The sequence below is a fragment of the Podarcis tiliguerta genome, assembly GCF_965153285.1.
Source record: "Podarcis tiliguerta genome assembly, chromosome: 16".
NCBI lineage: Eukaryota > Metazoa > Chordata > Lepidosauria > Squamata > Lacertidae > Podarcis > Podarcis tiliguerta.
Genome location: NC_139549.1, coordinates 5,197,230 through 5,223,272, shown reverse-complemented (window position 1 = coordinate 5,223,272; position 26,043 = coordinate 5,197,230). Strand labels below are relative to the sequence as shown.

Sequence of the window (26,043 nt, the reverse complement as noted above, 5' to 3'; positions counted from 1 at the left end):
AACTAGCCTTTATGGTACATTGAGAATAGAAAGAAAAAACAATACATCAAAACAACAAGAAAAAACAAAAACATTTAAAAACACATCCAATTTCCATATCTTTATCTTTCATTTACTTATTTCCTCGACTTCCTCACACCTCCCTTTTTTGTATTCTAGTTCAAATTAGCTAATTCAGCAAATCCTTTCCCTCTTTCTCAATTTTTTGTTCTATAATTCACAGTCTAACTTTAAGTTTTCCACTTTAGCCCATTAACAATCAGTTTTTGCTTAATTCTTTATAACATTTCTGCTAAAACCATATAACTTCATTCCAGTATTCTTCTAACATTCCTTAATTTTGCAGTATTTCTGTAAATATACTTTAAATTTTTTCCAGTCTTCTTCCATCGACTCTTCTCCCTGGTCTCGGATTCTGCCAATCATTTTTCCCATTTCCATGTAGTCCATCAGCTTCATCTGCTATTCTTCCCGGGTGGGTAGCTCTTGTGTCTTCCAATACTTTGCGATGAGTATTCTTGCTGCTGTTGTGGCATACATAAAAAAGGTTCTATCCTTCCTTGGCACCAATTGGCTGACCATGCCCAGGAGAAAGGCCTCTGGTTTCTTCACCTTAACACTTGAGCTTGTCCACACATACCCTAAGTAGCACACTGTGAGCAGTTGTTGTCAGGATCTACTCAGAGGTCGCCAGCTAAGTTGCTTTTGCCAGTTTCCCATATGGGCATCTAGCTGGTCGCTGTGAGGAGAGGATGCTGGACTAGATGGGCCCCTTTTGTCCTTTTCCAGCAGCGGGGCTTTTCGGATGTTTCTATGGAGGCTCTGAGTTCAGAGGCAGTCTATCAAGATTCCAAGGTTCTTAGGGGCATTTGGTTGTTGTGAGAACAGGAAGCTGGGCTAGGAGGACCATTGGCTTGATCCTGCAGGTTATTATTATGTTGCCACCTTGCTGAAGCTGTCAAGCAGTGCTGGCACCAGTGTAGGAAGGAACCATAGAAACCACACAGTCAAATCTTCCAACATGGAACTTAGCCGATTTTCAGTGGCTGACATTTGCCAATAATGCAGGCCAGTTGTTTGAACAGTGAATGGATATTGCCGACAACTCTTGCTATTAAGCAGGTGCCAGACGGTAGGCAAATACCGTATTTTCCGCTCCATAAGACACACCTTTTTCCACCTAAAAAGTAAGGGGAAATGTCTGTGCGTCTTATGGAGCGAATGTGTGGTTGATCACTGGCTCCCTTTCTGGCTCCGCCCCCTTGCCCAGCCCTCCATTGTTGAATGTTCTGCAGATGGAGGCTGTTTGTTTCCCCAGCGACATGCGACTGGCTGATTAGATTATCTGTCTGGAAACTGTAGAAATGGCTCCCTTTCCTTTCCTAAAGAAGCTGCAGAACTGTGAGTTGAACCCCATAAAAACAGGATTTTGTCCCTTTGCGAAGTAAGCTCAACAACTTTGAGCTGAACCTCAAAAAAAAAGGCTTTTCCCCTTTGCAAAAGAAGCTGCAAAACTTTGAGCTGATCCTCAAAAAACAGGGCTTTCCCTCTTTTCTCCTCTAAAAACTAGGTGCGTCTTATGGTCAGGTGCGTCTTATGGAGCGAAAAATAACGTTTTTTAGATGAGCAGAAGGTAGGGGTGTACGAGGGAATCGTTTCCTGTTGTATGCAGCACTGCTTCTGTTTTGCTGCAGGCCACCTTCTGCCAAAAACAACACTGTTCATTCTGCTGCTTGCTGTGGCAGACTTACATAATTTATTACATAATTTACATTGGCGTTACGTTATTCTGCCACCATTAATTTCAATGCAAATGGGCAGAGGAGACTCATCAATCACGTATTGTTTGCAGATTCCATCTGAATTTTCCAATATCCTTTGCCGAGAAAGACATAGGCAGGGACCACACTAGGATTCTTTGCTCCCTCCCACCCCAAAACATCAAAATGCTTTAGATGCTTCCTAGAATTTAACAAATAATGTCCCGTGAAGAGCCTGTGTGCCTTGCTCCGGGAAGGGAAGGCACAAAAGTTGTTGTGCCCATGGAAGAAGTTGTGTGATTCTTTTGATCATAGCAGTACTGTAGGAAAATAAGGCATTTCATTCACAGGTGTAGGAAAGTTCCTCTTTGACACTCAGGAAGACATTAAAACAACAAATCCTGTCACCAAAGCAAGCAGATTGCATGAGATCTGGAACAGAGAGAGAGAGAGAGAGCAAAGAGAATCTATTAAAAATAATTCAACAAAGGTAGACTCCACGGACCTATGAATTACCCAGGCTTATCTAGAGGCATTCCCTCAGTTTAGCTTTGCACATCTGCAGAAATTAAGTCACCTACTCAGACAAAAAGCATGCCTGCATTATCAGAGCTGGATGCCTGATTTAGCAAGAAGGACAGGATGCCTGTTCTCTTGCAGACTAGCACAAAGCCATGTTTTTCCTGCACAAACTTTCTTTGAAAGCTCTCGACACATCCTTCGTACAGTCTGAGCAAGCAGATTCTCCTAACAATGTCTTTTCACGAAGAATTGCTGACGAAAGAAGAATGGCAAATGAAATTAATGGACTATGCAGAATTAGATAAATGAACAGGAAGGATTCGAAACTTGCGGGATCAGAGATTCTTAGAGGACTGGAGTAAATATCTGAGCTATTTGAAAAGCAATTGTGATAAACAGATTACGCTAGTAGGACTGCAAGAAGTTCTGTAAGGAGGATTATGTGAAATATTGCAAGGAAGACTTTGAAAAGAATTCTCAGTTAAGGACAATTAAAAGTAATAGAGAAATTAAGAAATTCAGAACAAGTGATAAAGAACGGAAAATCTTCAGAGGCTGTTGACGGAAGTCTAAAATATTGTATAAGATAAGAGTCGTGGCTGACTCTGGGGTTGCAGCGCTCATCTCACTTTATTGGCCGAGGGTCATGTGTACAGCTTCCGGGTCATGTGGCCAGCATGATTAAGCCTCTTCTGGCGAACCAGAGCAGCGCACGGAAACGCCATTTACCTTCCCGCCAGAGTGGTACCTATTTATCTACTTGCACTTTGACGCGCTTTTGAACTGCTAGGTTGGCAGGAGCAGGGACCGAACAACGGGAGCTCACCCCGTTGTGGGGATCCGAACCGCCGACCTTCTGATCGGCAAGTCCTAGGCTCTGTGGTTTAACCCACAGTGCCTCCCACGTCTCTCTCTCTCTCTCTCTCTCTCTCTCTCTATATATATATACCAATGTCTTTTCACGCTATCTCTTACAGTCAACAACATAAGAAGCCAGCTGGTTTAGGCCAATGACTCCTCCAGTTCAGAATCCTGCTGTCGCAGTGGCCACCCAGATGCCTCTTTTGGAAAACCCGCAAGCAGGATCCAAGCAGAAGAGCAAGATTCCAGCAACTGGGATACAGAAGCATTGCTGTCTCAGTGCAGCCTTCCCCATGAATTTGTCTAATCCTCTTCTAAAGCCTTCCAAGTCGGTGGCCATCTCTACCTCCTGTGGCAGCGAGTTCCATGTGGTTTAACCAAGGGCTGCATGAGGAAGTGCTTTCTTTTATCTGTCCTGAATATTCTAACACTTTTTTACATCTCTTCACAGTGTATGAACTTATGGTCTGTGTGTGTGGTTTGGGAGCTGCACGGTCAGGGGAAAAACAATGCTGTCCAGGGTTGTAAAGACTGCGGAGAGAATAATTGGGTGCACTCTTCCCACCTTGGATCAAATCTACGCTTCCAGGTGCCATAAGAAAGCTGCAGAGATAGCGCAGGATAGTGCGCACCTTGGAAATGATCTCTTTCAGCTTCTGCCTTCTGGAAGAAGGTACAGGGTTATAAAGACTAGGACTAGCCGCCTGAGAAACAGTTTCTACCCAAATGCAACTTTGGTTTTAAACGCAATGTAAGGTAGTCTGTATGGGAGTTTATTGTATTTAATTATGGGGTATCAGAGTTTTTAGGGGGGCTAACCAGGCTGGGATAACTGGGATAGCAGGCTTGTTGGTTTTGAATGTCTTATGTAGATTTTTTTTCTTCCCCAATTTCGTTGTTCTGTATGGGACAGCGACAATAAAGATTATTGTATCGTATCTACTCCACAGGCACATTGTCAAAGCAGATAAATACGATGAGAACTTCTGTACCTCCTAGTGTCGCGCATTGAGGACTCGCAGGATGACAGGTAGAGTGTGGAGGAGACTAACGAGGAACAGGACACAGCTGCAAGGATGTAAAGGCCCGGTGGAGTCCTTAGGGCGCTACAAGAGGAAACAGAAGGCTGTGCGTTACTCTGCAAACACGGATCTTTGGTTCTAGGGCTGGCAGGGAAGGGGTCTGTATTGCTGGGAAGCTGCCATTGGGGCACACCCCTCACACCAATCTTTCGTGCCTTCTGCCCCTGGTGCTCCTCTGCCTCCTCTTTGCCTGCTCACCTGCCCTCTCTGAGCGAGCCACTGGCAAAAGGAGCGAGAAATCGATCTTTCAGTGTGGCAGAAACTAAAATCTTTGGAACATCCCTGCTTATTGACTTCAGGCAGGTGCCTTCAACTGTTCTCTATTTGGTGCTTGCAGAGAAATATTTTTATTTGGGCAAGCCTACCCAGATGCTTTAGAGAGCTGGTGCAATTTTACTCTATTATTTTAACTTTCCGAAAGTTTAATTTTTTCCTCAATGGTAATTTTTTACGTTAAACATTTTTTGGAAACCGCTTTGAGGGTTTTTTCTTTTTTTCTTTTTTACAACAAGCAGTATCTAAAGGTAAAGCGACCCCTGACCATTAGGTCCAGTCGTGGCCGACTCTGGGATTGCAGCGCTCATCCTGCTTTACTGGCTGAGGGAGCCGGCGTACAGCTTCTGGGTCATGTGGCCAGCATGACCAAGCCACTTCTGGTGAACCAGAGCAGCGTACGGAAACGCCGTTTACCTTCCCGCTGGAGCGGTACCTATTTATCTACTTGCACTCTGACGTGCTTTCGAACTGCTAGGGTGGCAGGAGCAGGGACTGAGCAACGGGAGCTCACCCCGTCGCGGGGATTAGAACCGCCGACCTTCTGATCGGCAAATCCTAGGCTCTGTGGTTTAACCCACAGCGCCACCCGTGTCCCCAAGCAGTGTATACATAAATAAAGAAGAGGAGGTATTAGCCTCTATGCACATCGCCCCAGAGGAGGCATCTATTGGGCCAACCAAGAAGGAAGGGGCACACTCAGCGATGGCGTGGGGAGGGAGGACCACTAGCAGCATTCTGTACAGCAACACTCAGTGCCTAGCCTCTCGACTTGCTCCTACAGAGACTCAACACCCCACCGAGGGGTGGGTGGGATTTAACCTGTAGATTCCCCAAAAAGCGACTTACCGGTACTTTTTCTATTTCTTCGTACTCATCATACTCGAGTATACCTGGAATGGTAAAAAAGAAGAAGTAAACACTTAATTTATATATTTATTAATTTATTAATTTATATGTTTATTTATTAATTAATGTACAGTGGTGCCTCGCAAGACGAAAAGAATCCGTTCCGCGAGTCTTTTCGTCTTGCGGTTTTTTCGTCTTGCGAAGCAACCCCATTAGCGGAGTAGCGCTATTAGCGCTATTGACATTTTAAGGGCTAAAAACGGCTTTTTAAGGCTTAGGGGATTAGCGGTTTTGCTGCTAAAATGCTTTTAGCAGCTTAGCGATTCAGAAAAAGGGGTTTTGGAGCGGAACCCCCCCCCCCGAAAATTTTCGTCAATTTTCGTCTTGCGAAGCAAGCCCATAGGGAAATTCGTCTTGCGAAGCGCCTCTGCAAACGGAAAACCCTTTCGTCTTGCGGGTTTTCCGTCTTGCGAGGCATTCATCTTGCGGGGCACCACTGTATTTCTTAAACTGCCTTTACTGAATATGTGGGTGGACAACATGGATGATTTTTGCTCTAAAGTGCTTTGGACACTGATGTCAGCTGCAGCCGGGATTTCAACAGTCCAGCAATGAAAATCCTTGGAGGTCATAAATCATAGAATTGTAGAGTTGGAAGGGACCCTGAGGATCATCTAGTCCAACCTCCTGGAATGCTGGAATATACAGCTGTCCCATACAAGGATCGAACCTGCAGCCTTGGCATTATCAGCACCATGCTCTAACCAACTGAGCAGGGGATCTACAGTTGATTTTTGTGGTATACAGTCATACCTCGTGTTACGTTTGCTTCGCGGTGCGGCTTTTCAGGTTACGAATGTGGCAAACCCGGTAGTGTTTACTTCTGGGTTCGCCGCACGCACAGAAGTGATCTGCATGCTTCGCGCATGCACAGAAATGCCCTATTGCGCACTTACAGTACTCTACTTACGGACTTTTCAGGGTGCGAACGGCACCCTGAAACAGATTGCACTTGTAAGTAGAGGTACCACTGTATAAGAACTTCAGGTTTAAACCACCTAAGACACATGGGAGCAAGTGGAATGATATTTTTAAACCAGCAACTATAGAATTTTTTTTATTACTAATGTAATTACCTGGACGTAGTTGGGGCTGGGTTTTTTTTTGGGGGGGGGGTAGGGGAAAACTGTATTTGATTGCTTGTATGTGATTATATGTTGTTCTTATATTCAACTAATAATTTATTTATTTATTAAGTGTGCACTTTAACCACTGAGGGGGGAGAACTCAGCTATTGCGGAAAAAAATACACATAAACCGCATGTCTCTGAGGGGTTGGACTAGATCCAGAGGGACCCTTTTAGGTCATCTGGTCTGGTGGGATTTTATTTTCTATGCTTTGGGCTTAGATGCTCAAAATTCACCATCCTCTTGTAAGCCATCCAAGTTGGTGGTTATCACTGCCTCCTGTGGGAGGAAGTTCCAAAAGTTAAATACAGTTGTACCTTGGATCTCGAACACCTTGGCTCCCAAACAAACTGGCTCCCAAACGATCGAAAACCTGCAAGTGAGTGTTCCAGTTTGGGAACCAGAATGTCCGCCGCTGCGTCCGATTGGCTGCAGGAGCTTCCTGCAGCCAATCTGAAGCCATGCTTTGGTTTTTGAACGTTTAAAAGTCGAACGGACTTCCGGAACGGATTCCATTTGACTTCCAATGTATGACTGTATGCACTGTGTGAAAACAGGCCTTTTATCTCTCCTGAATTTCCCAATTTCCAACATTCAGTTGATGAAGAAAAGGTTCCCTTGCAGCTGAAAGTTCAAAAACTGTGGCTTTAAACTGGCCCTGCCTCATTGAGGCCACCAAACCGGAGGGTCTGACCCCAAACCTTCTGACCGGTTGGGGTAATCCAGTCAAATTTGGCCAATCCATAGGCCCCAAGTGGGCCAAATGACACTCTCCACGCTGTTACAGCAGATCCTTCCAGATCATCATACCATAATAGTCGCTGTCGTTCCTGTAAAAGTCCTCATAGGATTCTGTGAGGAAAAAGTTGTAAGAATACTGAAGTGAGTAACAGAAATCATTGAAGACCAGGGTACTAATTCTGAATATTGACAAATATTCCTTTCCCACTTGTGCAAAGAATAGTCATAATGTGAATCCCCCTCTGCCACAGTTAACTCTGTCAGGTCAGAACAATTAATTTAATCGTGTTTATTAATTCATTGCGTTTATATCCCAGCTTTCCACCCAAGGAGGTGTACTACATGGCTCTCCCTGCTTCTCATTTAATCCCCACAACCCCACTGTGAGGTGGGTTAGGCTGAGAGGCAGTGACTGGTCCTCAAGGCCACACCCAGTGAGAGCTCCATGGCCAAGTGGGAGAATTTGAACCCAGGTCCTAGTCCAACACTCTAACCACTACACCACACTGAAACAAAAACCGCAATGTGCAATTGCAGTCATTAGAGACTTCCAATTCCATTAACGGAACAAGCAGGTGCCAAGTACATTATTATTATTTTCTTTTTAATGGAACATAATGAAATAAAATAAGGAACCCCATTATTATTATCATTACAGTGGTGCCTCGCAAGACGAAAAGAATCCGTTCCGTGAGTCTCTTTGTCTTGCGGTTTTTTTCGTCTTGCGAAGCAAGCCCATTAGCGGATTAGCGCTATTAGCAGTTTAGCGGCTATTAGCGGCTATTAAAGGCTTAAGGGATTAGCGGATTAGCTGCTAAAAGGCTATTAGCGGCTTAGATAAGCTGATAAGCGGCTTAGATCAGCTGTTAAGCGGCTTAGCGATCAGCTGTTAAGCGGCTTTGGGGCTTGGGAAAAAGGGTGGGAGGGGGGGGAAAACCCCAGGAATCACAAGACATTTTCGTCTTGCGAAGCAAGCCCATAGCAAATTTGTCCTGCGAAGCACCTCCAAAACGGAAAACCCTTTCGTCTAGCGGGTTTTCCGTCTTGCAAGGCATTCGTCTTGCGGGGCACCACTGTACTATTATTATTACCTTACCCTCCCTTCACCCTAGGTTGCAACCAGAAAACACAACACGGTTTAAAACATCTTACAATCACCAAAATAAGTGCGTCCTAAAAACATCTACCTCAAGGATCAAAGGTGTTCACTGGAAGCTACACTATACAATGCAGGTTCCAGGGCACCTTTGTGGGACAGAGGTCCCACAACTTGGGGGCCACCACAGAGACGGCCCTCTCCCCCTGGTTTCCAAACTTTTGGGGGCCACCCCCCTTTGTTCCATAAATCACCCTCCAGTGCCCCCTACCGTATAAAAAGCATTGTTCAGAATAACCCTTTGCAGGACCCACTAAGGAAGATAATATAGTATGATACAGTTCTAAACAGTCAAAATTATTCAAAACCCAATGAAACCAGTTTTGTTTAATGAATTCAAATGAAACTGACATATCTAATCCAGTGAGACCAGCTTTTCAAAGTCAATGACACCTCCAGAGCCCCTTGCCTCTTAGCAACCCCCTAGGTAATCCCATCGACCCCCAAGGAGTGGTACCTCACAATTTGGGAACCACTGGTCTGAATGTTACAATGTGGGATGCATTTGGTAAGACTTCCAATTTGTTTTCCAACGCACCTGCCAAAACACTGGTTTGTCCTACCGTTCCTGTGACTCCCTCCAAAACACAATTTGGGAAAACCAGCATGCAAATATAATGGTTGGTGGTGATTAACGGATAGCTCTCTGTGCAGTTGTTAATACTCCCCTTAAAATTGCCAAAGTCTGATGGATTTTCTTACCGTTGATATAAAAGGAGTAATTCTGGCCGGCTTCCTCAAGATGTATAGTCAAGCCAGCGGTGCTCCTTTCTAAGAAAGCAAAATTTCAAGCCTGTGAGCATGAGACAAGAGATTTGTTCTGGATATTGACAAATGCCTCTTCTACACATAAGCCATTGGGGTCGTGGCCCAGATACAGCATCTTTAAGAGGCCTCTGATGAAGGCATCCTTGATGATGGGTCAAATCCTTGGTCTGCCCCAAGCTGTTCCATGGTCCCTGGTACCCGCATCTCTTTCCCAAGGAAAATACCTCTGCTCCCAGACCTATGCTGATCAGTCCAAATACCGTATTTTTTGCTCTATAAGACTCACTTTTTCCCTCCTAAAAAGTAAGGGGAAAGTGTGTGCGTCTTATGGAGTGAATGCAGGCTGCGCAGCTATCCCAGAAGCCAGACCAGCAAGAGGGATTGCTGCTTTCACTGCGCAGAGATCCCTCTTGCTGTTCTGGCTTCTGAGATTCAGAATATTTTTTTTCCTTGTTTTCCTCCTCTAAAAACTAGGTGCATCTTGTGGTCTGGTGCGTCTTATAGAGAGAGAAATGTGGTGCGTCTTATAGAGCGAAAAATACGGCGCGCCTTATAGAGCGCAAAATACTTCCTTAATGGTAATAATAATAATATTAATATTTATTTATTTATTCCCCACCCTTCCCATTTTCAAAACCGGGCTCAGTGTGGCTAACAGCAAATATAAAACATTGATTAAAATGCGGCTTAAAAACAGCATAAAACAGTATAGAATACAACATAAAATGCAGCATCAATATCAATAATATTCAAAAATTCAGAGGTCATTTTTGAAAAACAAAAACCCAGTCAGTAGACATTGAATGATATCCAGGGCTAACTGGCCAAGTTGGTCCTACTAGGGCCAGCAAGGAAGTGTGTGAAAAGGAATTTAAATGTGGCTCCCAAAAAGGGTTTCTTCATAGAAGAGGAAAAGAAAAAGGGAATAGAGGATCAGGTTAATTCAAATTGAAGGCCAGGTGGAATAGCTCTGTCTTACAGGCCCTGCGGGAGGAGATCAAGACCTGCGGGGCCCTAGTCTCGTGGGACAGAGTATTCCACCAGGTCGGAGCCATCACTGAAAAAGCCCTGGCCCTGGTGGAGGATAGTCTGGCTTCCTTAGGGCCTGGGACCTTTAAGCAATTATAATTCGTGGACCTTAGGGTCCTCTGCGGGACATACCAGTAGAGGCGGTCCCGTAAGTACGAGGGTCCTAGGCCTTAGCGAGTCAGGAGATTCTTGAGGAGATATCACAGCACATAAAGTGGTACCTCTGGTTAAGTACTTAATTCGTTCTGGAGGTCTGTTCTTAACCTGAAACTGTTCTTAACCTGAAGCACCACTTTAGCTAATGGGGCCTCCCGCTGCTGCCACGCCGCCGGAGCACAATTTCTGTTCTCATCCTGAAGCAAAGTTCTTAACCTGAAGCACTATTTCTGGGTTAGCGGGGTCTGTAACCTGAAGCGTATGTAACCTGAGGTACCACTGTAATTCCACAGAAGAACTTGCTTCAACATTGCACAGTGATGGCCAGCAGGTTGGAGGACTTCCAAGGAGGACTGGACAAATTAACAGAGGAGAAAGCTACCAATGCCTATTAACCACAATGGCCGTCCTCTGCTTCTATGGTCGGAGGAAGCAATGCTTCTGAATACTAGGTGTTGGAAACAGCAAGATGAGAGAGGGCTCCTGTTCTGGGGTCCTGTTTGCAGGCTTTCCATAATGGGCATTTGGTTGGCCACTGTGAGAACAGGATTCTGGACTGGAAGGGCCCAATCCAATAGGCTTTTCTTATCTCCTCAGGGATCTCCTGTCAAGAGCACAGCTCCACAGCTTGAACCCCCAGTCCTCAGAATAAGGCAATGGCTGCAGAGGAAACTATCAGGCCTTTAAATGTGCAGATGCAGGATTTAGTTAATGACTACATAGACAAGGCTATAACTATTTCCAGGAGTTGGGCTAGATGCCCCTTCTTTTTTATTTTATTTTTATAAAGTAATAATCATAAGCTATGGTTTTCCCAGTAGTGATGTGTGGAAGTGAGAGCTGGATCATAAAGAAGGACCATTCGCCGAAGAATTGGTGCTTTTGAATTATGGTGCTGGAGGAGACTCTTGAGAGTCCCATGGACTGCAAGAAGATCAAACCTCTCCATTCTGAAGGAAATCAGCCCTGAGTGCTCACTGGAAGGACAGATCCTGAAGCTGAGGCTCCAAGACTTTGGCCACCTCATGAGAAGAGAAGACTCCCTGGAAAAGACCCTGATGTTGGGAAAGATGGAGGGCGCAAGGAGAAGGGGACGACAGAGGACGAGATGGTGGGACAGTGTTCTCGAAGCTACCAGCATGAGTTTGCCCAAACTGCGGGAGGCAGTGGAAGACAGGAGGGCCTGGCATGCTCTGGTCCAGGGGGTCACGAAGAGTTGGACACGACTAAATGACTAAGCAACAGCAATAATCATAAATAAATAAGAATAAAAATGTGCACCCCACCACCGAGAGCATTCCATTGTAGCTATCCAGCCTCCCAAAATTTCAGCACCTCTTGTGATGGTTTGACCCCTTTCCGTTTTATCAGAACAAATTCTACAAACGCCCTTCATAACTCAAAATAATTTCTCTTGCGTATTCCCCATTTTACCTTATTCATTAATTTATCATGAATAAGATGCCCCTATGAATGGCTTCAGGACACTGCTGAGGCAAACCGTGGTCCTGATACCCACACTTTGGTCCCTCTCCAAGGTGCTGATCTTGCCTTGCCACACCTTCCTGTCTGCCTGGTACCCTGGGACAGCTGACCCCTCCCTGTCTGCATGTGGATCTGGACCATTTATTTATAAATTCACTTCCTATAAAATCCTCAGGCTATCATTCTATAACATTTACCTATAATTATGCATAAAAATAACACATGGGGAGACAAATCCTTATTCATGTATCCACACGAGCGGCCTGCTTAACCCCGAAAAAGAGAAACTCTGGCTCAATAATCCAACCATCTTTCAAAGTTCCCAGCAGGACTGAAATTGAGTAAGCCAGAGATGGCTTGGTTTAGTCAATTTCCCCCCTGCATTGCCTGATTGTGGGAATATTTCTGTCAAGGGCCAATCGGTGTCCCCAGGAACACTTACTAAAGAGTTCTTCATGCTCTCCATCATAGCTGCTAAGTGGATATCGATTGTAATTACATTTTACATTTTGTTATTTTCCTATTATTATGGCACGTAGCCTGGAGATGCTTACATGACAAGTAGTATATATGTGTTGTTTTTTTAATAAAGGCACCACCCACCAGATATTACAGAACAATTTAAGATTGCAATTCCGAACTGAGGAGCCTGATATCTGCAGTTCTATTCTTTTTAAAAAATATATATTTTTATGAAAGATTTCTTGGTTCACAAAAGTATGTGCAATGTCTCTTTTTTCAAGTTGCGTTTTCTACGGATCAGTTTCATTTGCTGAGACATTAGCGTTACATCAGGAAGAAAAGGGGGAAAGAGGTGGAGGGGGGAATGGTGAGTGGGGTGGGGTTGGGTGGCAATGCTTCTATTCTACTTAGTATATGTGTGTGTGATGGCCTGGGACTCGGGCTTGGACTCGGAACCAGAGGAGTCTCGGTCCACACCGGATCCTCTGCCTCAGACGGCATATGAACCGAGTCTGGGGCCTGATCCTGAAGGGCCCTGGTCTGCACAGGTTCCCCTGCAACAAGCACCAGCTGGGCCGAGTCAGGGGCCTGAGCCTGCCCTGGCTCCAGATGCGGGGATTACCTTGTTGCCTTCAGCTGGGCCTTCACTTACAGCTGCTCCACTACCAGTTGGGTCAGTGGAGGCTGAGGCGGCCCCTGGGTCTAGTAACCCACCAATGTCTCCCGAGCTGCAGAGACTGAGGTCTGAGAGAAGGAGGGACCTGAGTACTCGCAGGAGGAGTGCTCGCCTTTGGGCGAGACAGGGAGGTGAGTCGCCGGGGGATCAGGACCAATCGTTACCCCATCAGAGATAAAAGGCTGCTGGAGCAACATTGCTGCTTGCTGGAACCTGCCTGTTGCTCTGTGCCTGACCTAGCCTGGTTTCCTGCCTTGGCCCTGTTGGACTGACTCCTCAAGGAATCCTTGGATTCGGGACCAGACCTGGACCGCGTTGCTCAGGTTAACCCCCGGGCCCAGCACAATGTGGGGTTTTGTGTCAGTGTCACCTGTGTGGGTTCTCTTTACTATTTGTCTATGTTCCTTTGGTGGTGAGAGAGGTTGGGGGTTGGCCTAGGGCAGGGGTCTGCAACTTTTTCAAGGGGCTGGTCCATAGTCCCTCAGACCTTGTGGGGGGCCAGACTATATTTTGAAAAAAAAATATGAACAAATTCCTATGCCCCACAAATAACCCAAAGATGCATTTTAAATAAAAGGACACATTCCACTCATGTAAAAACACGCTGATTCCCAGGCCATCCGCGGGCTGGATTGAAAAGGCAATTGGGCTGCATCCAGCCCCTGGGCCTTAGTTTGTCCAACCATAGCCTAGGGTGTGGTTGGTTGTTTTTCATTGGCTGTGGTGAACTTTGTTTTCATGTGTGTGACTGGGGTGGGTCTGTTTTTTTATCAGGTTAGCCAGATGGATTCATATGCTGTTGGCGGGTTCTTGTTGTTGTCCTGTTGGGCTATGTATGTGATAAAGGGTTGGAGAACAGCCAAAGGTGTCACGGGCTTTGAAGACACTCAAACTCAGGACGCAAGAGAGAAACGTGCTAAGGAAACTCTCATTATTAGGCTGTATCGCTGCAATAAAGATGAATGTATTGCCAAGAATGTTGTTTTTATTCCAGACATTGCAGATTATTGACAAAACTGACTGTTTCAAGAAGTGGATGAAAGATATATCCAGATTTGTCTGGCAGGGCAAAAAGCCAAGGATAAAATTTAAAATACTAACAGATACAAAGGAAAGAGGAGGCTTTGCCCTGCCAGACTTAAAACTTTACTATGAAGCAGCAGCTTTTTGCTGGTTGAAGGAATGGCTACTTCTTGAAAATACAGATATACTGGACTTAGAAGGATTTAACAATGCTTTTGGTTGGCATGCATATCTATGGTATGACAAGGTTAAAGTGCACAGAATGTTTAAAAATCACATTGTCAGGAAAGCACTGTTTAATGTTTGGACTAGGTACAAAGATCTACTAGAAAATAAAACCCCAAGGTGGTTGTCACCAATGGAAGCAAAAGCTCTAAAAAGGCTCAATATGGAGGCCAACTGGCCAAAATATTGGGAGATTTTGGAGCAAGAGGGAGACAAATTAAAAAGTAAAGTCCGTGACTGGCTCCACTATTACCAGATAATGGAGGCTTATAAACTGGATAGGAAAATTGGTTTCCAGGTGGAAAAATCAAAATTAGAAACAGAACTGCTAGAACCCAAAACTAAGAACTTGTCAAAAATGTATAACTTGCTGTTGAAATGGAATACACAGGATGAGGCAGTGAAATCGGCAATGATTAAATGGGCACAGGATGTTGGTCACAATATAATGCTCGCTGACTGGGAATGGTTATGGACCACTGGCATGAAATTTACGGCATGTAATGCCCTTAGAGAGAATATTATGAAAATGATATACAGATGGTACATGACCCCAGTCAGGTTAGCAAAAATTTCTCATTTGCCTGATAATAAATGTTGGAAATGTAAAGAAGCTGAAGGGACTTTTTTCCACCTTTGGTGGACATGCCCGAAGATTAAGACCTTCTGGGAGATGATCTATAATGAAACGAAAAAAGTGTTTAAATACACCTTTCTGAAGAAACCAGAGGCCTTTCTCTTGGGCATGGTTGGCCAACAGGTGCAAAAGAAGGATAGGATTTTTTTTATGTATGCAACAACAGCAGCAAGAATACTCATCGCACAGTATTGGAAGACACAAGAGCTACCCACTCTGGAAGAATGGCAGATGAAAGTAATGGACTATATGGAATTGGCTGAAATGACCGGCAGAATCAGAGACCAGGGAGAAGAGACGGTGAAAGAAGACTGGAGGAAGTTTAAAGATTATTTACAGAAACATTATAAGATTAATGAATGTTAGACGACATCAGATTGAATGTAAAAGGTTATTAGTAAAAAGTTGAAAAAATTAAAAGATCCAATATTTTAAGATATAAGAAGATTAAGTTACATTAGGATATTAAAATTAAGATCTAAAATTAATTAAGACAGAGGGTAGGGATTTGTTGTCTGAATGTATGATTTGGAATACAGGGAAGGGAGGTCTGGGGAAGTCGGAGAAATAAGTTAATGCAAGGAATACAATGAAGATAAAATTGTTTTTATTTTTGTTTTTTCTTCTTTTTGATACTTTTTGCTGTTTTGTGTTGTGTAATATTGTATGTTTTCTTTGGGTTTTTTTGTTGTTTATTTTTTGTTATTCTATTTTTTATGTAAAACTTAATAAAATATTTATTAAAAAAAGAGAGAGAGAGAGAGAAACGTGCTAAGAGGAAGGCACCCTTGGAAAACCCTCACCGTGATCAACTCCTGCCCAGAAACCAATGTCCCCACTGTGGAAGGACGTGTGGATCCAGAATTGGCCTCCACAGTCACTTATGGACTCGTTGTTAAAACCGTGTTTATGGAAGACAATCTTACTGACCAAAGAAGAAGAAGAAAAATTGATAAAGGGTATCCATACCGGGGTGAAGGCGTCTTCTTCTATTTGTCCCCATGTCAGTTTCAGTTTATTGGTTAGTTTTTCTAATAAGGCTGTTTCCCATACTATTTGGTACCATTGGTCCATGCTTACTCCTGACAGGTCTCTCCAGTGTCTGGCTATGATGCTTCTGGCTGCTGAAAGTAGGTGGGTTATGAGCTCTTTGCGTTGCGAATGGGCGTTGTTGTCTTGGAAGACGTTTAGTAGTGGCAGTTCTGGGGTCATACCTCATGTTACGTCCGCTTCATGTTACATTCTTTCAGGTTATGTCCTGCGGCAACCCGGAAGTATCGGAAAGGGTTATTTCCGGGTTTCACTGCTCGCGCATACGGAGAAGCACAAAATGGCGTCATGCGCAGAACCAGCGAATTGCAACCCGCGCATGTGCAGACGCGCCGCTGCAGGTTGCGCTCTTTTCATGTTGTGAACGGGCCTCCGGAACGGATCCCGTTCGCAACCAGAGGTACCACTGTACTTGCTTAGTTACTTTGCATATTTCTTGTATGATTGATGTCCAGATCTGCAGTTCTGTTCTGCGTAAGAACTAAGATTGGATACAACTCGTAAATGTTAGTAATGAGCAGGTCAGCCGCTCCCCTGTGAGGGGGAACTGGAGTTACAACGTTAGGAGAGCCTGCTGGATCAGACCAAAGGGAGCCCATCTAGGGTAGCATCCTGTTCTCACAGTGGCCAACCAGATGCCCCCATGGGAAATCCACATGCAGGGCCCTAGCGCAAGAATGTTCTTCGCTCCTACGGTTTTCAGCAACTGGGATTCAACATTACAACCTCTGACTGTGACGAGAGAGCTTATCTGTAATGGCTAGTTGACATTGATAGTCCTTCTCCTCCATGAATTTGGCCAGTCCTCTTTTAAAGCCATCTAGGGTTGGTGACCATCTTGCCTCCTGTGGCAGGGAGTTCCATAGATTAACTATGAAGTTATCAGGAGGGCCAGTCCAATTTTTGGCTACCGTAGTCTCCAGCTTCTAGCTCCATAGATAGTAGTAGTAGTAGTAGTAGTAATTAATAATAATAATAATTTATTTATACCCCGCCCATCTGGCTGGGTCCCCCCAACCACTCTGGGCGGCTTCCAACAAAACACTAAAATACAATAACCTATTAAACATTAAAAGCTTCCCTAAACAGGGCTGCCTTTAGATGTCATCTAAAAGTTTGGTAGTTATTCTTCTCTTTGACGTCTGCTGGGAGGGCATTCCACAGGGCGGGCGCCACTACCAAGAAGGCCCTCTGCCTGGTTCCCTGTAACTTGGCTTCTCGTAGCGAGGGAACCGCCAGAAGGCCCTCGGAGCTGGACCTCAGTGTCCGGGTAGAACGATGGAGGTGGAGACACTCCTTCAGGTATACTGGACTGAGGCCGTTTAAGGCTTTCAAGGTCAGCACCAACACTTTGAATTGTGCTCAGAAACGTACTGGGAGCCAGTGTAGGTCTTTCAAGACCGGTGTTATATGGTCTCAGCGGCCGCTCCCAGTCACCAGTGATCAGTCTAACTGCTGCATTCTGGATTAATTGTAGTTTCCGGGTCACCTCCAAAGGTAGCCCCACATAGAGCGCATTGCAGAGCGAGAGATAACCAGAGTAAGCACCACTCTGGCGAGACAGTCCGCGGGCAGGTAGGGTCTCATCCTGCGTACCAGATGGAGCTGATAAACAGCCGCCCTGGACACAGAATTGACCTGTGCCTCCATGGACAACTGTGAGTCCAGAATGACTCCCAGGCTGCGCACCTGGTCCCCATTCAGCACCAGGGAGTCATCCACACCTGCCCGCCTCCTGTCCCCCAAGAACAGTACTTCTGTCTTGTCAGGATTCAACCTCAATCGGTTAGCCGCCATCCATCCTCCAACCGCCTCCAGACACTCACACAGGACCTTCACTGCCTTCACTGGTTCCGATTTGAAAGAGAGGTAGAGCTGGGTATCATCCGCATACTGACTCCTCCCTGAACTTCCTTCCCTTTCTAGTCATCTGTTTTTCAGGGTCGGGTGACTTGTGATGTCCGGGGTTTCCCTTCCTCGCCACTTGCTGTGAAAGTTGTTTCCCTTCTTCGTCTTAAGGAATTTCCCTCATTCTTTACCTCTGACACTCAGTCCTTGGTTGGGAGCCCAACCGTCAACTTCTTATTTATTGCATAAGATCTCATATTCATCTTGATTGTTAAAACAAATCTCAAAGTGACTTACCCCCCCCCAAAAAAAAGAGAGGGAGAAAACAAAACAGTGCCATTATCAGCAAAACGATAGTTTTTCAACATTTTAAAAAGTAAAAAAATCAGTGGTAAGCTAAAAACCAAATTAAAATGCTGTCAATAATCTACATATCTGGATAAAGGTAAAGGTAAAAGTACCCCTGCCCATACGGGCCAGTCGTGTCCAACTCTGGGGTTGCGCGCCCATCTCGCTTAAGAGGCCGGGGGCCAGCGCTGTCCGCAGACACTTTCGGGTCACATGGCCAGCGTGACAAAGCTGCATCTGGCGAGCCAGCGCATCACACGGAAACGCCGTTTACCTTCCCGCTGGTAAGCGGTCCCTATTTATCTACTTGCACTTTGACGTGCTTTCGAACTGCTAGGTTGGCAGGCGCTGGGACCGAGCAACGGGAGCGCACCCCGCCGCGGGGATTCGAACCGCCAACCATGTGATCGGCAAGTCCTAGGCGCTGAGGTTTTACTCACAGCGCCACCCGCGTCCCTACATATCTGGATAGGAATGCCCAAACAAAAATAGTTTTTAGGCAGGTGCTGAACAAAGTACACAGCTTTATGGCTCAGTTGGGAGAGCGTGAGATTCTGATTCTCACAGTCCTGGGTTCAAGCACCACACTGCGCAAAAGATTCCTGTGTTGCAGGGGGTTAGACTAGATGACCCCTGTGGTCCCTTTCCAACTCTACAGTTCTATGATTCTATGTCAATAGGCAGGGAGTTCCAAAGTGTGGGTGCATCTTCTGAACTCTCCCCCCCTTGATACACCTTAGAATTCGTCTGGTTTGTTTCAAAGAGGGGCAGCCTTAGCATTTGCACATGCTCATTTGGGATTAAATTAAATGCAGAGCCATGAAAGACAAGTTCCTCTTCATTGGGGATCTTCTGCTCATTTATGAAGTCAGTTTGACCTGATGCTTCTTCTTCATTCTGCCCAGAGAGCAGTTTCACAGGCATCCTGAGTCAGCTCATCGCCTTAATCTTCTTCTTCTTCTTCTTTGGCGATCCCTCGTAGCCGAGTAAGATTGTCTTCCATAAACACGGTTTTAACAATGAGTCCATAAGTGACTGTGGAGGCCAATTCTGGATCCACACGTACTTCCACAGTGGGGACATTGGTTACCGGGCAGGATTTGCCAAGCGTGCCTTCTTCTTAGCACCTTTCTCCCTTGCGTCCTGAGTTTGAGCGTCTTCAAAGCCTGTGACACCTTTGCTAAAGGCTGTTCTCCAGTTGCAGCACTCGCAGGCCAGTGTTTCCCAGTTGTCGGTGTTTACACTACATTTTTTTTTAGATCTGCCTTGAGACAGTCTTTAAACCTCTTTTGTTGACCACCAGCATTACGCTTCCCATTTTTAAGTTCGGAATAGAGTAGTTGATTTGGAAGACGATCATCAGGCACCCGCACAACATGTCAGCCTGCACAGAACCCAGCCAGCTCCAAAACAGAATATAGTAAAACTACCCCAAATCTGAAAGCAACAAGGATCCATTCAACTGGGAAATAAATGCAAGGACTTAAAGAGAGCTCTGCCACTGGATCAGGCCAAAGGGGGGCCCCATCCAGTCCAGTCTCCTGTTTTCTCAATGGCCGGTCAAATGCCCCAAATGTGAAGCCTAAAGCATGGTGTTGAGTGAAACAGCAACTCTCCTAATTTTTTGGAAACTGGCATTCAGTTAATATCTGCACCATATATATATTAAGGCACATTTACTAAACATTTGGGACGCAGGTGGCGCTGTGGGTTAAACCACAGAACCTAGAGCTTGCTGATCAGAAGGTTGGCAGTTCGAATCCCCGCAACGGGGTGAGCTCCCATTGCTCGGTCCCTGCTCCTGCCACCCTAGCAGCTCAAAAGCACATCAAAGTGCAAGTAGATAAATAGGTACCAGTCCAGCGGGAAGGTAAACAACATTTCCGTGCGCTGCTCTGGTTCGCCAGAAGCGGCTTAGTCATGCTGTACGCCGGCTCCCTCTGCCAATAAAACGAGATGAGTGCCGCAACCCCAGAGTCGGCCATGACTGGACCTAATGGTCAGGGGTCCCTTTACCTTTTTTACTACACATTTAAAGCACATAGTGCCACCCCCAAGAATCCTGGGAACTGTAGTTTGTTAAGGGTGCTGGAAATGGCAAACCACGGTTTCCAGGGTTCTGTTTTTGGGGGGAAGGACACACCATGTGCTTTAACTGTGAGTTGAACGTGCTTTCAATAAACGGTGTGGCTGTGACTTCAGAAGCGTTCTGCCTTCTGCTGCAGATTAAACTCTGCCCCCGCCCAAAGCCTTAACTGCTCTTGTGCTCAGATCCTACTTGGGGGTTTCCCAATGAGTCATGAGAACAGGAGGTTTTGCTTATGTTCTTATGCTATTAGTGTTTTTGGATGATGTTATGGCCTTTGGCTTGTGCAATAAATGTTTATCTTCTGGCTAACTGGATGTTTCACTAGAAACAAATCAATTTATGGCTTCTCCGTGACTTTATAAAATATTATCTATAACTTTCCTTGATGGTACCTGGGAGGAAAGTCATAACGTTCCCCACCCCGAGTAAATGAGTAACTACTTCCCATTTCATTTTCTTTTTCAAAAGCTGCTAAAATGACATTTGAGAGTAAAATTATAACTAATCAATTCTGTCCGTCCGTCCCCCAGCTGCCTGCCTAAACGATTCATTCCTCCTCATTCCCTTAAAAAAGAAACGAATAACCTGCGAAAAATGAGTTGGTAAAGTTTGCCTAATTGCAAAGCGAAATAAAAACAAAAATTCTCTTTCAAAGAAAAACCATAGCTTTTAAATGGCTCTCCTAGGTCCGAGTTCTCATTCAGATGTTTTGAGACTCAAAAAAAGCCTTGCGGTTATACCTAAATGGGTGCAATGTCCAAACTTCCTCTATAAGCCGGTCTGTTTGGGACAATCACCCGTCTGCCTGAAATCTCACTGGGTCAAAGCAAACGAGCAAAAGGCAAAAACGACAAGTCCAAACCTCCTGAATGAAGGAGATGCAAGATGTCAGGCAGTGTGACTTACCTACAAAACTCTGAAGAATGGCGGTGAGCAGGAATAAGGCTCCCATCTTCATGTATGCCATTGTTCAAACGTCCAGAGGGTCGGTCAGAGCACTCCTTAGACTGAGGAACAATGCGACTGCTCCTTTCGCTGTTTTAACAGGAAACAACACCAGTCACTCCCACCCTCTATTGTGAAACAGAAAAGGCTGGATGCAAAGGGGCTTTTTCGCTTTGACAAAATAAAAATCTCCCAAGATATTTTTCTGGAGAAACCCATGTTGTGCAATCATCATGTTGGGTAGGCCAAGGAAACGGGTGTAACCCCTCCAAGGAAAGATGTTTTCTTGCAGGGGACGAATGTTTTCTTTTCACCTCTGCCACTTATGATCATTAAAGGTAAAGGTACCCCTGCCCGTACGGGTCAGTCTTGACAGACTCTAGGGTTGTGCGCCCATCTCACTTAAGAGGCCGGGGGCCAGGGCTGTCCGGAGACACTTCCGGGTCACGTGGCCAGCGTGACATCGCTGCTCTGGCGAGCCAGAGCCGCACACGGAAACGCCATTTACCTTCCCGCTAGTAAGCGGTCCCTATTTATCTACTTGCCCCCGGGGGTGCTTTCGAACTGCTAGGTTGGCAGGCGCTGGGACCGAGCAACGGGAGCGCACCCCGCCGCGGGGATTCGAACCGCCGACCTTCTGATCGGCAAGCCCTAGGTGCTGAGGCTTTTACCCACAGCGCCACCCGCGTCCCACTTATGATCATTACAGGGTTACATTTTGTCCCGTTCAGAGTAGACTCAAAATTTTGTTGTCGTTTTGTATCCCGTGCTAGTCCTGTTCTGAGTAGACTCCCTGAAATTAATGGACCTAAGTTGGTCTGGTTTATTCATTAATTCTGCTCTTGAGTAGAACTATCACTGGATACAATTTGCTTTCGACTGCTTTTAATAGGGAATCTTGAATTGTTGTCACCCATGCTGGGACCTGATGGGTTCAATACATTGAAACTTTGCTTATTTATTTCTGCAGAAGGAATCGTCTTGATTAGCAGGTGCAACATTTTATAAGTATTCCTACTGCTTTAATGGATTTCTAGCCCAATGCTTAGGGATTATTCCATGGAAAGAGAAAACTTTAGGCCCTAGATGTTGATGGACTCCAAATCCCTTCAGCTCCAGGAGTCAGTGTGGCTCATAAGAACATCGGGAGAGCTTGGCTGCTGGATCAGGCCCAAAGGGAGCCCATCCAGTCTAGGATCCTGTACTCACAGTAGCCACCCCATAGCTGTCAACTTACAGGTTTGAAAATAAGGGACCAGCAGCCTCGAAAATAAGGGATCAGCAGCCAAAATAAGGGATTTCCCGGGCACAGGTATGTTCAACTTCTGAGCCAAAGGCAGAAAGCCCAGCCAGCAGCCAAACGAAGCCTCAAGCGGTGGTTCCCACAGTGCAGCAACCCGGCAAAGGGGACGCAGCAAGGGAAACCACCATCACCTCTCCACTGGGAAGCGCTGAGCAAGGGCGAGTCCCCAGGCAATGCGGCCGATTTGATCGGCACAAGGCATGCAAGCTCCACCCCCCAGTCGTTCTTAGACTCCTTATTGGGTGAGCAACGCAACCAAGCAACACAGTTGGAGCCTCCCTCCTCCCTGGCCGGCAGGGAGGGAGGGAGGGAGAGGAGCTGCTTCCTTTGAAACCCGGGAAATTTAAGGGACATCATCAATAAGGGACAGCAGCGGGACACGGCGCTGGGATAAGGGAGTTTCCCGCCAAATAAGGGACGGTTGACAGCTATGAGCCGCCCAGGTGCCCCAAAGCGAAACCCACAAGCAGGAATCAGGCCCAAGAGCACTCTCTCATCCTGGGGTTTCTAGCAGCTGATATTTGGACGCATTCCTGGCCCCAAACATGGTCAGGGATAGTGGAAGCTGTAGTCCAGCTGCTGCCAGTCAGTGTAGACAACACTGACCTAGATGGACCAATGCTCTGGTTCAGCATAAGGCAGATTTCTTATGTCCCTATGTATAATGGTGAGCAAAAGTCACATGATTTCTTTTTTTTCTTTAGGAAGCAAAGTTTAAGGGTGAAACAGGAAATTGCAAAGGTCAAATGGATGGGGCTGTGAGTACCACACGTTTTGATGGCTTCATTACTTCCTTTATAGGTTTTCAGAGGAGTTTCGTTTCCCTCTACGGGGTGCAGGCTGAGTTGGTTATTTGCCAGCGGGTTTTCGTGGCTGAGGTTCTGAGTTCAATTCATTTTTGAGGGGGTCTTGAGTGCTCCCTCCCTCAGAGAAGCCTGCCTGCCTTCTTTCTGTGTGAATCTCAAATTTGATATTGTTTGGTCCAAGGCCACCGCTGCTTCTGCGGCCTCAATCCCTGGAGGGGAGAGGTGAGCCCTAGATCAGAGACTCACACAGAGTGGCAACTGGGCACCATCCTCTGAGAGCCAGAAAACTCCGCTGTGTCTTGTATACAGAAGCATGTTGCCTTCAACACGGGAAGAAGAGCACATAGCCATTGTTGCTAGTAGCCATTAATAGCCAGTACGTTTCCGAGCACAATTCAAAGTGTTGGTGCTGACTTTGAAAGCCCTAAACGGCCTCGGTCCTGTATACCTGAAGGAGCGTCTCCACCTCCATCGTTCTGCCCGGACACTGAGGTCCAGGGTCAGAGGCAGTCAATCTCGATTCCTAGGTTCTCAGGGGTATTTAGCCACTGGGAGAACAGGAGGCTGGACTGGATGGGCTTCCTTTGGCCCAATACCTCCAGTTCAGAGACAGCCTATCTAACACCATCTAACACTGGCCCTGAAATACCTACATTGGTTCCCAGTACATTTCCGAGCACAAGTCAAAGTGTTGGTGCTGAACTTGAAAGCCCTAAACGGCCTCGGTCCTGTATACCTGAAGGAGCGTCTCCACTCCCATCGTTCAGCCCGGACACTGAGGTCCAGCTCCGAGGGCCTTCTGGCAGTTCCCTCCCTGCGAGAAGTGAGGCTACAGGGAACCAGGCAGAGGGCCTTCTCGGTAGTGGCACCCGCCCTCCTACCAGATGTCAAAGAGATAAGCAACTACCTCACATTCAGAAGACATCTTCAGGGAAGTTTTTAATATTTAACGCTGTACTGTTTTTAACACTTGATTGGGAGCCGCCCAGAGTGGCTGGGGAAACTCAACCAGATGTGCGGGGTATAAATAATAAATTATTATTATTATTATTATTATTATTATTATTATTATTATTATTAATTTGTCCTCAGTGAATTTGAGAACACATGCTGGGCTAAGCGAGCCATTAGGATGATCCAGCAAACCATCCAGGTGTCCCCATTTTCCAGGATTTTACAGAAGCCATCCCAGTTTCTGATTTGCCCCTGAAATATCCCGCTTTTCCCCTTGCGACGAGCCTGTTTTCATCAGAGAAATGCTGGAGGGTATGAGCAGACTCTGGATCTTATATTCTTATGAGCCTTTATGCTAGTACAGCGGTACCTCAGGTTAAGAACTGAATTCGTTCTGGAGGACCATTCTTAACCTGAAACTGTTCTTAACCTGAGGTACCACTTTAGCTAATGGGGTCTCCCGCTGCCATCGTGCCACCGGAGCACAATTTCTGTTCTCATCCTGAAGCAAAGTTCTTAACCTGAGGTAATATTTCTGGGTTAGCAGAGTCTGTAACCTGAAGCGTCTGCAACCTGAAGAGTCTGTAACCCAAGGTACCACTGTACTTTGACCTTCCTGTTCCTCCATCCCCATCCCCCACCCTGAAAAATATAATTCTGGTGCTGCCCCTACTGCCGTTCCCTTCCCCTGCTTTCTCTCCATGACGATTTCTAAATTGCAATTCCCTTGGGGCGGAGACCTCTCTCCCCTCCAAAAGTCACAAACAACTCATAGGTGTGGGGATTAAAAGTACAGTGATACCTCTGGTTAAGAACTTAATTCATTCTGGAGGTCCGTTCTTAACCTGAAACTGTTCTTAACCTGAGGCACCACTTTAGCTAATGGGTCCTCCTGCGTGGGGGGTGCAGGGGGGGCCGGCCGCACCGGGCGCAACATCTGGGGGGGGGCGCACTCACAGCTCTCTGCCCCTACCTGGCTCACTCACTCTCTCTCACTGCAGTGCTGGCTGTGCAAATCCGATCCGAGCCGCCGGGTTGCTGCCCACTGTGGAGGGGAGGGTGCCAGGCGTGCGGTGCGGAGAGAGAGCGAGGGACTATCTGGGGGAGGGACAGTGCAGCGGGGGGCGCAAATTACTTGCCTTGCCCCGGGTGCTGACAACCCACGCTACGCCACTGCCTCCCGCTGCCACCGCGCGATTTCTGTTCTCATCCTGAAGCAAAGTTCTTAACCCGAGGTACTATTTCTGGGTTAGCGGAGTCTGTAACCTGAAGCGTCTGTAACCCGAGGTACCACTGTATAGTGGGTGGGATGTTTTCTGGGAGGGGCAGGAAACCTCTTGCGGCTGCCCCTGGCAATACGGCAAGCCCACCTGAGAGACTTCAAAAGGGAGCGATACTTACATGTCTGGAGGGATTTCGAGCAGAAGCCACAAGCGACAGACCTCAGGAATGGAGCTCAGCTCAGTTAAACCGAAAGCGAAGGTGGATCTCAGCGCACAGAGAGGAGGAGGGTGGGAGGTGGGGAGGCCTGTGGAGAAAGAACAGAAACTGCATCTAGGAATTTGGGTTCTGGGGAATTTTGGAGGGCTGGTTCAATCTCGCTCAACCTCCAACTCAGAGCACTGACGCAACAGCCAGAGTTGAAAATTGTACACACTTATTTATTTTATGAAGATTTTTGCAGTACTTGGTTGTAAACGCGCCCCCCCCCGAAACAACGCCTCTTTTGCCGAATCGTTGGAATCCTCCGTGCGTCTTATTTGCTATGGATTTAATAAAACGAAAGGAAACCTCAAAGCAGTTTACC

At 46.2% G+C, this 26,043-nt stretch overlaps 2 protein-coding genes across 5 annotated transcripts in view; both read right to left on the bottom strand.

The window, feature by feature from the left end:
* The window catches only part of LOC310666130 (intelectin-like protein), an 814,635-nt gene that overhangs the window by 517,814 nt on the left and 270,778 nt on the right, over nucleotides 1–26,043 (bottom strand). The gene's annotated exons all lie outside the window — the stretch shown is intronic.
* On the bottom strand, nucleotides 1,734–26,017 carry LOC310666207 (uncharacterized protein). 4 transcript variants are annotated; one of them, XM_083416893.1, is made up of 7 exons: nucleotides 25,638–26,003; nucleotides 21,135–21,263; nucleotides 9,135–9,203; nucleotides 7,346–7,387; nucleotides 5,348–5,391; nucleotides 4,136–4,249; nucleotides 1,734–2,192 (listed from the first exon to the last, which is right to left on the bottom strand). In XM_083416893.1, exons 2-6 carry the CDS (start codon nucleotides 21,193–21,195, stop codon nucleotides 4,139–4,141), a joined length of 327 nt encoding a protein of 108 aa, XP_083273019.1. In that variant the 5' UTR covers nucleotides 21,196–21,263; nucleotides 25,638–26,003; the 3' UTR covers nucleotides 1,734–2,192; nucleotides 4,136–4,138. The 4 variants fall into 4 exon arrangements, with proteins under 4 accessions (XP_083273019.1, XP_083273018.1, XP_083273020.1 ...); XM_083416892.1 differs by having other exon boundaries at nucleotides 25,634–26,002; XM_083416894.1 differs by lacking the exon at nucleotides 9,135–9,203 and having other exon boundaries at nucleotides 25,634–26,017.

Excerpts from the sequence above, each read along its gene's own strand:
- LOC310666207 (XM_083416893.1), bottom strand. The coding sequence starts at position 21,195 with ATGGCATACATGAAGATGGGAGCCTTATTCCTGCTCACCGCCATTCTT. Across the intron at positions 7,388-9,134 it reads TTACTCCTTTTATATCAACG|AATCCTATGAGGACTTTTAC; the intron begins GTAAGAAAATCC and ends TTTTCCTCACAG. Across the intron at positions 5,392-7,345 it reads GAACGACAGCGACTATTATG|GTATACTCGAGTATGATGAG; the intron begins GTATGATGATCT and ends TTACCATTCCAG.